Here is an 11,769-nt window from a genome sequence, read left to right as displayed (position 1 = left end):
GAAAACCTAAGACTGAGAAGCTCGGCCATCGAGGCAGGGCTTAGCTGAGTGCTCGGATGTTTGAGAATCACAGCATCCGTAAGTGAAGAAGGTACACAGGTCACCAGTGACTGAACTACTAGTTCTCCTAAAGCTGGGTCTGGAAGCCATGTGTTCTGGATATGGGATTTAGGCAATTAAATTCCCTCAGCACATCATTTTACAAAATGAGTAAATAATAAAGCAAATCCCTTACAGACTGCTTATGTAGGTGATAATGAGATATGAATGTGCTAGGAAAATATGAAAAATACAAACATTAAGTACTGAGATCTATTTTGGGCCCTTCAATTTCTGCCCTGAAGAAACTATTTTCTACATTCAGCAGCTGGCATCATCTGGAGAGACTTCTCTTCTCCTCGACAGACTTGTTCTCAGGAAGAGTATGGCTCCCCTGAGAACAGAGGCCCTGACTACTATCCTCCCCGACAACATTTACTTGGACTGAATGAACTTCATAGTTCTTAGAAGCTGGAATCAAGTCTTTGGATGCCAACCTTTTCCTAGAGCATAATGTACAAGATCTTGATCACTATTTCTGGCACATGACATACCTTCCTGCTCCAGATTTGAGGAATGCATTAGAAGTTCCGAGATTCATTATTTAGAGAATACTTTATTAGTTTCTGTAATCAAACCCATGTAGATAAGACCTTACATATTTAATACAGTGCGTTACCCCTGTACAAATGGAAAAAATTATGTTTAACATTTCTAGACCAATATGGCTGTTAATTTCTGTACAATGCCAACCCAACACGGTACAACTGGGATACTTTTTCCAAAGTTGACAGCACAGCTAAAGTTTCCAAAAATTCAAATTATTTATATATATATGTATATGTATGTATATATATATATATATATTTATTTATATAAAAAGACCAATAGCAGTATGTTATGCATCAATAGCAGCAACAGCTTTTCCAGGTTCTGCAGTCATCTGAACAAAATTATAGAGACATCCAGCACACTCCATTAATAAAAAAGAAAAAAAAAGGTAAAAAAACAAAACCCCAGAAAACAGCAAAGTTCTGTTACTGTTGTGGTACCTGGCACCATTTTTTTTTTTATTAGCTTCTCACAATCATCATCTGGAAAGAAAACATTCTAGAATAACGTCATTAAAAACAGCTCTGATAAAGCACGGTCACTATTACATATCATAAAGCAGGTACAAGATATTTTACATTCACAGAGGTATGATACAGTACTGTCCTACATCTATAATACTAGAGGATACAATTAAAAAGGCATTATTTGAGACTTGATTCTACTTTTCCAGCAGAGGGCCCAAAGGATGGTATGACACGGCTCTGTAAAGAAACGCACCTTCTTCGACAGGATTTCCTGCCATTACGGGCACTGCTCTTGATGAACATCAGTTAAAAACCGTTAAAAACAAACAAACAAAACCCCATTGGTTTCATACAAAGATGACCGAGCGGAGGCAAGCCAGACTCAACCTAACTAGTATTTTACCCGATCTGTCATATGAGTCTGAAGACAGGACGACTCCGTGGAACAAAGGAGACGCCAAGTAGCACTTCCAAGCTTCGGGCCACAACCAAACACAGCATCATTTCAAACAGCAGCAGTAGCCAAACCCTGCCCGCCTGGACACGTGCAAGGACTTGGACAGCATACTTCATCACCTGCTCACTCATCCAGGAAGAAGGGGAGATCAGTGACTGTACTTTGATTGTGTTCAACTCAATCACAAGGTTACAAAAATAGCAAGCTGCCGTAATAAAAAATAAGGCTCCTCTATCCAGCACCGGTTATCTTCAGTTCTTGGCCACCAAGCCCACAAATGCTACAATTACATCCCAAGAACGTAAGGGAGCAAAGAAACCACACCTGACGCATTAGCTGGAATCACCACTGTTCAGGCTCAGCTATTCCTCGGCGGGGTTATTTTCCTCCTACTTCTGGTGTTTTATGTAACCCTAAGGATTTCAGTTCTGAATGGAACGTGTGCACGTGTCTGTATGTAAACTCGGACTGGAGACGCACGGCCATCAACAGAGTGCGCACTGTACAGCAGGCGCAAGCTGGCAAAGCCTCATCTTGCGGGCGCAGGGTTGTGTGTCAGTGTAAATGGCTCCTACGTCCCCCGTGCATCTCCCAGCTCTGGACAGGATAACGTCACACACCATTTTACCCCTTTGGCTGCTGGCATTATCCGACTTCCTTCTCCCTCGTTCCCCTCTCCCCTCCCCCAGCCCCCTGCAATAAACCACAGCCTTTAAGATTTTGTTTCTTCCGTTTTGATCGCCTGAGGTTTGATTGGTCCAGTTCTAACAGGTTTGGTGGCTATGGTGGGTGCAGGGGGAGGCTTTTCTTCTACTTTTTCCTGACAGACACCAGGAGGGTCGGTCAGTGTTTCAGGAGGTTTACTTGAATCACTGTCCACTTTCGGGGCTTTGCCTCCTATCTGTTTGCTCTGTTGTTGTTCGGAGAAGAACCGCTGCGTGGACTGAAGAACCTCTGCTCTCTGCTTTGCCTTAAAAAACGAGAAACAATGACTGAGAACGCAGCAGCATTAGCGAAGCCTGTCCGTCCAACTCCGTTCACTCTTCACCAACCACAACTCCGTTTTCCCCACGTCTGGCCCAAACCAAAGGTACCTCAATGATCTTTCAGCTTTTAATGAACAGATTTCTTCCTATCTTGGCAAATATTCCATGTGATTTTTTTTTTAAACATTTGAAAACAGCAGGACCACCTCCCACCACATTTTCAAAGTTTGCCCTCTTACAAAATAATAAGACAAATTGCTGTTGGTCTGTAACTTTTCCGGAACAAAAAAACTTATATCAAGTTCTATTTAGGGAGGCTGCTTGCAAATTTGAAGACATATATATGTAACACTTAAAACTTCTAGTTATCAATATGTGGTCTACAATAAAAGGAAAAGGAAGCACTTATATTGTGGCATTACCAACACCTAGGACCAAATGTCTTGTGGCTGAGTCCTCTTCCCACAGCTCTCTTCTGCAGGGGAAGAGCATCAGAAATTAGTAACTGCAACTTCACTTGATCACTAAGTTCTGATAGCTCCTACCATGTTCTGAGCTGGTAAAATAATTTCCTACTTTTATTGACTATGTGCCCCAAAGAATATACTTACGTCAATCTGTAAATTATACCACTGTAACGTACACAATTAAAACTTAAGTTTCAGTACCTCGCATGTAACAAAGAGCCCTTCATGTTCTACAGGAAACCTAAACTATCCAAAGAACTAAAGCAACTTCAAGAAATTTTTACCCTCCCCGACCCCATTATAAGCTCTAATGTCATTTCCAACATGGGAAGGTATGAAAATCAAGTTCCAAGGAGACAGGAAAACTGGAAACCATGGCCAAAGAGTTTCCAAAGATTCCTACACATACACGTATTTTTTAATAGCTATGAACACAGGGAAACCCTAGGCGCACAGCCTTAATGAAAGTAGGTCACGTTTAACAAGAGTTTCACTGCAGAGCAGTCTTTAAATTTGATTACTCAGGATGAGAAATGAGGAGTTCAATGTAGAAAGAAGCTAGCTAGTCAACCAAATTTTCTAACAGGATGATCATAAACACGTTTCTAATTCAGGGTAAAGCATTACTGTGGATGTTGCCTGTTTGAAGGCAGCAAGCTTTTCTTTGTTCTAGTCTGACCCGATGCATACATATATGTGTGTATACACATATACATAGTGACAAATAGGCAGAATTACTAAGACCTCTCCAGCCAAGTCCAGTCAATACAGAATCAATGGATTCAGCCGGCTGTACAGGCAGACAGACAGGGTTTCTACAACCGTCCCCACACAGACTCCTAGAGGCACTCTTCTGCATCGCAACCCTCACGTTTAGCAGTGCCTTTTACTACGAAGGATCCCAAAGTGCTTTTTTCAGTTCTCCATCTACAACTGCAAATCTGCTGTGGAATAAGCCAACTCAGGTGGCAGGCCAAAAAAAAAAAAAAAAAAAAAAAAAAAAAAGGTATGGAAACAGTTTGAGAAGAAAACTGCACTTGCATGACTCACGAAGGAAGAAAAATCAAGATAGATAAAATCTCTTACGCACTCTAGAATTTTCACATAACCATGATTTGTATCTTAAGTCTAGGGAGGGGGGAGGGATAAAAAAGAAAACAAAGAAAAAAAACGAAAGAAAATGGGGACACCTATAATAATCCACATTACTTTTTTGCTCTTCCAAAAAAATGTAGCAGCTAAACTCAGATCTCCCTCAAATATTCATTTTATAAGTAATTCCTATTGCCAGAGTTTAAAATGTTAACTTATTTGCTAGCTATAGTTGCAAAAAAATAAAAACTAAAAAAAGAAAAAAATTAAAAAAAAGAAAAAAGTGGGGGGGGAATAGGGAGGAAAAAAAGAAATAAGAAAAAAAAAAAAGGAATGAATAAAAGTAGTTAGCTTGGTTAAATCAGCTAAGACAATGAATGCCTGGGCTTGTGGTTATGGGTCCAGAGGCATCTTAAGACATGGTTCAGAGACAGATTCTTGCTCTGTTGGCTGTTAACACTGTACTAACCTTCATGTCTTGTTCAGCCTTCAACGCAGCCTGGGCCTGATTACCTCTGACTCCAGATAGTGATCCACAAGGACCCCTGGCTACATGTGGCAAACGAGCATGGCTCATGAGGCCTGTGGTCAGCGGAGGAGGCATCTGACTGGCCAGTGCCATTGGCGGCCTCTGAACAGGCGCTGGGAAGGTGTTAGTATGTGGGGCTCTTACCAATGGAGGGACCAGGTTAGGCTGAGAGAGAATCTGAGTGAAAAAAACAAAACATACAACATTGAACTGTTAAAAAAAAAATTTTGCCAACTAGACCAGGTTGGCTTATCTCAGAGTAAATCTGTGCCCATTCTGCCAAGTGAAGGGAAGTTCAGGGATGTGTGCAATTCTATTACAGGGACCAAGAACAAACAGGCCATGCTTGAGAATCTAACAGAAAAATTAGGCAAAGCACACTATGGCACTGTAGTTGGTTCTAACATTTCAGCTACAAATTCTGAAGGGGAGATAGAAAAGCTACTAATTAGGATAATCTTTTTAAAAAGATATAATTGCAGAAAAGGCACACACTTATACCAAACATAATCTGAAGACAAATAAAAATAACACCAATTCAACAAATAAGTGTTTTCTCAGGAACCAATTCTCATTTGTGAGAGTTATGATCAATTTTAGTTAAGTCTTTCCATTCGATCAGCGAAGGGAAGAGAAGCCAATATTTTTACACATATATTAGAACACCTTTTGGAAATTTTAACTCAACTAACACAGTTCTCTTAAAAAAAAAACAAAAACAAAAAAACGACGACGACGACGACACAACAAAAAAAACTTTAAACCTAGGAAACTTTAAGCACTGGGACCCTTCTCTGAAACGTCCACTTCTTCAAAAAAGATAAAAGAAACAGGACTGACATGACCAGAGCTGTGTGGGGAATCTTTTGACTATTTCTCTTGTCTGCTTTAGATACGGTTACTACCTGTATCTCACTGAAAACTGCAGAGAATATATATAAATGTCATAAACGTACTGTTAAATAAGAAACTGTTTCTCATTAAAAACTATGTTTCTAAACTGGTTATAATATGGCAAGATTATGAAATCAGATAATTAGCCAGATTAGCAATCATTTCCAAGTAAATAATACTCATTTCTCACTCATATCTGCCCACCTGGGGTGCAAACTGTGTAGGAAATGGTTGTGTCATTCTCACAGTGGCAGGGGCTGACTGGAACTGCTTCTGATAGACAATGCTGTTCATTTTGCTGGACTGGCTGTTCGGACTTGTGGAAGTAGCCCTTGGAAAAAAGCCATCACTGGTCAGTACAGTAGTGCCAAATAAATAATGCTGTTATAGATTGTTAGAGACATTGCTCTTGGTAGATTCTTCTTATGTGGTAGCTGATGAAAATTTACCAAGGTGAGTTACCAAACATTATGGTAGTGGAGAGACACTGGAGGGGCAGAGGTGAGAAAGAATACTAGCTAGATTTCCCCGTATTAAAAAAAAAAAAATTCTTAAAAATATAACATATACATTCTTCATTTAATAGCTTAACATTTTAGATAAAATTATCAGAATGTCTTGTGCTTACCACAGGCCTGGTGACATAGTAAGTATCTAACAAACAAATTGTGTTCGGTTATTTGGAAATTCAAATGCCCATTTTACCGGAAAGGACTAGATGTTGGTGTGGTGCTTCTACCGCTGATTGGAGGTGTGCCTGGTTTTATATCAATGCCACTTCCAAAGGCTTTCAGTTCCATTTCAGACATCTGAGAAAAAACACAGAATAGACTTAGCATTTCTGGAATTCTATAAGCTAAAGAGGCAAAGAATCTTAGTACAAAAACCCTGTAATTAAGTTTCAAATACCATGGAATTATCAAGGCCGAATTTGTGGGTGGAAAGTCTTTTCCACAAAATTTGTGAATTCTTTGTTATTGGGTAAAAACCAGAGGACGTCAAACATATTAAAAGTAGATTTAAAACGTAGGGAAAAAAAGCACCCTGGAGTTTGCGGTGCCTGGCTGGCTCAATGGTGGAGTTCAAGCCCCACACTGGGTGTAGAGATTACTTTAAAAATAAAAAAATCTTTGAAAAAAAGTAGCGTATCAGGGTTTGAGATTACTAGAGGGTGGTAAAAACTGATGCATTTTATTTTTATAGACAGACAGACATGTATATCTAAACACATAGCCTTAAATTCTCAAAGAAACTGCAAATTTCTCTTCACTCACTTTTCCTGTGGTTGCGATCATGCTATGCTGTGTTCCAGCAGGGATGAGTCCTCTGAAAGGCTGGCTTACTTGCGCAGGACGACTCAGGCTCTGGGCCTGGGCTTGCGGGGTGGTATGCTGTAATGGGGGCTGAAGAGTCTGAGGCAGAGCAATTAAAGGCTGCCCTGTAGATCCAAAATTAGGTAAGGAAAGCTGGGATGCTGGTAAAGGTACTGTAACCTAGAAAGTGAGCAAAAAGAAACTGTGGCCGTTTACTTCTACCTGTCATCTGTATATCCCTATAACCAACTATACAACTCTTCAAAAACTTTTGAGTAACAGTTTAAACAGAATACTTCAATCTATTAATATATTTCACATATAATCTTTTGCTTAGTAACTACCTCCAAAGGTGCAACAATAAAACAGATTAGTAGTGCAGACGCTATATAACCAAAATCATTATGAAGATCTTTGAATGAATCCATGGTACGTGTCTACTAAACACCTAACACAATGAGGTCATGGGATACAATTTAAGAAGTAGTGTTGTTGCAATTTCCCAAATGGACATTTCTCCACTGTTTTCAGGTCTGACTAAAATGAGCTGACAAGAAGAAAAATAACCTTCCAGTTTTCATACAAACAGTATTTAATTTGAATGTCAATAAGGTAATAAATACATTTATGAATTTTTACCCCTGGATTAGTTGTAAGAAAATGACTAATGAGTTGCCTCTCTCCTTCAGTCCTCCATGAACTCTGAAACAGTAGATTCAAGAGGCTGCTAGGAGATCATGCGTGTCTGTCATTTACTGTCATACTCTGCCACACTGTTCTACGTACTGTATTAACCAGTGTGACGGTCTTTAGCAGCCTCCTTCCCCTCTACAGCATAGATGGTAAAGCACTTCTCTCGCTTACATGTAACTGTATATCCTGGACGATGTTTTTCCCACTTTTATATTCATGGAATCCTTTGTTAAAATAAATGATTACATGGAAACCAATTTAAAACAAAAAGCCACAAAGCAGAAGCCACTGCAGTGGGGCAGAGGAGAGAGGTGTGGTGGGACTGAGCAGGTTGCACCACCAGTGGACCCCATGGAATTCCCAGGACACCCCAGAGGGAAGTCTGAACACCACTGCACCATCTCCCCATCTTGGTTCTATTTTAAACTGCCAAGCAACAATAAACGAAGTAATAATAATAATGAAGAAAATTGAGGAAATTTACCATGCCATAGTTTACCTGCTGGAGAGCACTTGGTGACTGGGCAGTGTTATAAAAATTCGTCTGACCAGGCTGCTGTACTTGTCCAGAATAAAGATTTGAAGCCTGGGTAAGATTTGCTCTAGCCTAGAAAAAATTGTGTGAGAAAACAGCAGTTAAGATTGAAAATTTTCCAATTCAGACATCAAGGGTGTGGCTTCAAAAACAATCTCTGAGAATTTTAGTATTAGATAAAAAGACCTCTGTTTTTCACTACGTCTTTAAACATTTTTTCTTTAAAAACTGTTTCCTTAAATAATCTGTTGCACAGGAAGATGATGATAGTGCATGATTCTAGTCTTACCTGGAGAAGATGTGTATCGATTAGTTGGGAACCTCCTAGTCCCGATGCCTGACCCAGCTGATGTTCATACAGTATCGGAATAGGCTGCGTATTTGAAGTTTGTTGAAAGGCAAGACCTGACTGTGCCTTTGCAAGTTCCTGGTGTTGGACAGCTGGGAAGTTATGGATGGCAGTACCAGAAAGAACCACAGATGGTTGTGACAGACTGCTCTGCATAAAGGCTGGCTGAGATCTACACAGGTATTAAAGAGAAAAGACAATTCTATTTTAGCATCTGGAAATCCTGGGAATGAGTATCTCAAATGACCAAGTTCTCTAATAAACACAATTAAGAAAAGAGACAGAGAATGCAGACTGTGTCTAAGGTACTTGTTTCAGGATTTAGAGCCCCATACACAGCAAAGTTCTAGCGAAAGTCTTGCTCTTCCTGAGAAACTAGTTAAGATTTTCTCCTCTTGAACAATCAGAATGATTTTCTTTTCATGTGTTCACTAGCAAGCTCAGAACCAAATCTGTTTTTCTCTTTGGTATTGACATTTTATTCAAATTTACAGCACTAATAGCTGACTTTTATTATTTGTATTTCATTACCCCCCCATTTTTATACACATGTGTGTGTTTTAAAAAGATTTTATTTATTTGAGAGAGCAAGAAAGAGCTCGAGTGAGTGGGGAGGGGGCAAAGGGGGAGGGTAAGAATCTCAAGCAGACTCTGCTGAGCGCGGAGTTTAACGCAGGGCTTGATCTCATGACCCTGAGATCATGACCTAAGCCAAAACCAAGGGTCAGACTCTTAACCAACTGAGCCACCCGGGCACCCATATATTTCTTATAGGAGATCTCAAGACCTCTACAGAATGAAGCAGAGTAGTATTACCATCAGGATTACCCACAAAGTTTCTGTTTTTACTGAGGTATAATGGACATATAATGTTTTATCAGTTTCAGGTTTACAACATAATGATTCAGTATTTGTGTGTATTATGAAATGATCATCACGGTAAGTCTAATTAACATCTGTCACCATACATAGTTACAAAAAACCTTTTTTCTTGTGATGAGAACTCCTCTCAAGATCTACTTTCTAGGCATATTTCTTTCTTTCTTTTTTTTTTTAAGGGGGGGAGAGAGAATCCCATGCTGAGTGTGGAGCCCGATGCAGGGCTTGACCTCACAACCCTGAGATCATGACCAGAGCTGAGATCAAGAATCGGATGCTTAACTGACTGAATCACCCAGGTGGCCCTCAGCAACTTTCAAATATGCAACACAGTATTATGGTCAAAGGGTATAAACTGCTAGTTATAAAATAAGTCATGGGGATGTAACGTACAACATGGTGACTACAGTTAATAATACTGTGGCATATTTGAATGGTTTTTTTTTAAAAACTACAATGCTGGAATTTAACTCCAGACTACACTCTTCCTCTGGAATGGGGGCCTTTCAAGCTATACTTTTAAAAATGCTAAAATAAAGAGTAACTACATCAAAAAACTCTATTAAAGATAATATTTTCAATAAATAGTATTACTATGCTTTGTTAAAATTGACATTTGTGGCAGAAACAAAAGCCATTAAGCAGGAGTGCTAGCCTAGGTTCATGAGCAGTCTTTATGCCTATGTGTCAAATATAACTTGAGAAATCGTAAGCATACTGTTATAAACTACCCTGTCCTGGGGTGCCTGGGTGGCGTAGTCGATTAAGCATCCAAATCTTGGATTCAGCTCAGGTTGTGATCTTGGGGGTCTGAGATAAGAGAGCCCCGCATCGGGCTCTGTGCTCAGCGTGGAGTCTGCTTAGGACTCTTTCTCCTCTGCCCCCACCCCCTTGCGTGCTTTCTCTCTAAAATAATCTTTAAAAAAAAGAAAAGACATGACAAGACAAGACAAAACCCCACAACTACTCTGTCCTGGCAGAAGTTAGTTCAGGGACTCTGTATTAATAAACACTATGCTGATGATATTGCGAGCAAGAACAGAATGATGTGGCAGGGATACAAACAATCATTTTCAAAGTCTAAACCTGTGCCTTCCAATACAGTTGTTCATTAGTCACATTACATATACAGCTTATTTTTCTATGGAACAGGCCCGGTCTTAAGAAGTACATCTTCCAAGGCAATCATTAAAATGGGGACTACAAATACAAAATGTCAGTGCACTGAGACTACATCTCCCATGGCTATGGAAGACATTACTAATTCATCACTGAGCTTCTTTTTTTGCACACAGCTGGAAAGTAGCCCCAAACTTTTCAACAATGTTGCAAGTAGCTAATACACCAATTAAAAGGAGATTTCCTTAATCACAAAGCTAACTTACAGTGCATCTTTCAAAAGAATAGTTTCTTCTCTACCTGTCACCACTATCCTCAATGCCTCTGTTCCCTGCCTGGCACTCTCCACCCTGGCTCTCGCCCTCTGCATGCTGTTCTCTGCTAAGTCCCCACGCACACCCCAGGGCAGGCAAGGATTTACAGCTGCTGTGGCAAGGTGGCACGCAGCCTTTTAGGTCCCTTAGCAGCTATTTCCTCTGATTTCTAATTGTTCTCGGATTTGTGTTATCCTCGTCTTCAAGAATACTTGAGGTCTCACTTTGTTCAATAAAGTCTTGACTGAAACTACCAGAAACTAAGTTTTAGGACATACAATCAACATGCTTAATTATTTACAGGAATTTTGTAAAAGGATCATCCTAGCTTCTGGGAGAAGAGGAGCAGTAGGGCTACGACAAGAAGGCTCAGCAATTACAAAAACATGTACCTATACGGCTGAAGGGAAGAAGTGAATAACTCCTGAGCCTGGGAAACAGCAGGTCCGGCCCCCAAACTCAGCTGGGCTTGATGCTGTCCTTGCAGGGGTGCATAAATGGGGATCGGAATCTGTTGAACTGAAGTTGGCTGCAATGCAATAAAAAACACATGACCACCATATACACAAATCACAGTATTTGGGAAAATAAAAATCTTGAGATATGACAAGAATAAAAGATGTGTATGTGTGTGTATCACCGCCCTTTTAAAACAAAACCAACTGTAAGCATCTAGATTTTCTTTCAATACACTATTTATTCTACACTGTCAGCCATTAAGCTTTGGCAAATTTGGGAAAGTTTGAAAATTCTGCCAATACCTATCAAGGTAATCATGGGTTGTCCAACCCTGTTGTCAATAGAAGATTTTAATTTCAAAAGAGCCTTTATTTGTAGCCTAAGATATCTATTACACCATTAGCATGCAAAGAAACAAATACATGATGAAAGAAGTCTGTGAAAGAACGAATTCTCAGCATTTGCTGCAACATGGACGGCACTGGAGGAGATAATGCTAAGTGAAATAAGTCAAGCAGAAAGACAATTATCATATGATTTCTCTCATCTATGGAACATAAGAACT

At 39.8% G+C, this 11,769-nt stretch overlaps 1 protein-coding gene across 14 annotated transcripts in view; it reads right to left on the bottom strand.

Annotated features, from left to right (window-relative positions):
• Positions 1-639: 639 nt before the first annotated feature.
• PRRC2C (proline rich coiled-coil 2C) overlaps positions 640-11,769 on the bottom strand; it is an 89,191-nt gene continuing 78,061 nt past the window's right edge. For 6 of the 14 annotated variants that reach the window (XM_019809198.2, XM_019809200.2, XM_034666725.1 and 3 more), the window contains 8 exons: positions 11,138-11,274; positions 8,374-8,605; positions 8,034-8,156; positions 6,818-7,036; positions 6,249-6,352; positions 5,748-5,874; positions 4,590-4,826; positions 640-2,545 (listed from right to left, as the gene is read on the bottom strand). In XM_019809198.2, the coding sequence (XP_019664757.2) occupies positions 2,288-2,545; positions 4,590-4,826; positions 5,748-5,874; positions 6,249-6,352; positions 6,818-7,036; positions 8,034-8,156; positions 8,374-8,605; positions 11,138-11,274 (1,437 nt within the window). In that variant the 3' untranslated portion in view covers positions 640-2,287. Of the gene's footprint in view, positions 2,546-2,983; positions 3,037-4,589; positions 4,827-5,747; positions 5,875-6,248; positions 6,353-6,817; positions 7,037-8,033; positions 8,157-8,373; positions 8,606-11,137; positions 11,275-11,769 lie in introns of all 14 variants that reach the window. The other 8 variants (XM_034666723.1, XM_011236308.3, XM_011236313.3 and 5 more) reach the window with 6 other exon arrangements.

Source organism: Ailuropoda melanoleuca, chromosome 8 (assembly GCF_002007445.2).
Source record: "Ailuropoda melanoleuca isolate Jingjing chromosome 8, ASM200744v2, whole genome shotgun sequence".
In the NCBI taxonomy this organism is placed as follows: domain Eukaryota; kingdom Metazoa; phylum Chordata; class Mammalia; order Carnivora; family Ursidae; genus Ailuropoda; species Ailuropoda melanoleuca.
Note: the sequence above shows the minus strand (reverse complement) of the source record. Positions and strands in the feature narration are given on the sequence as shown.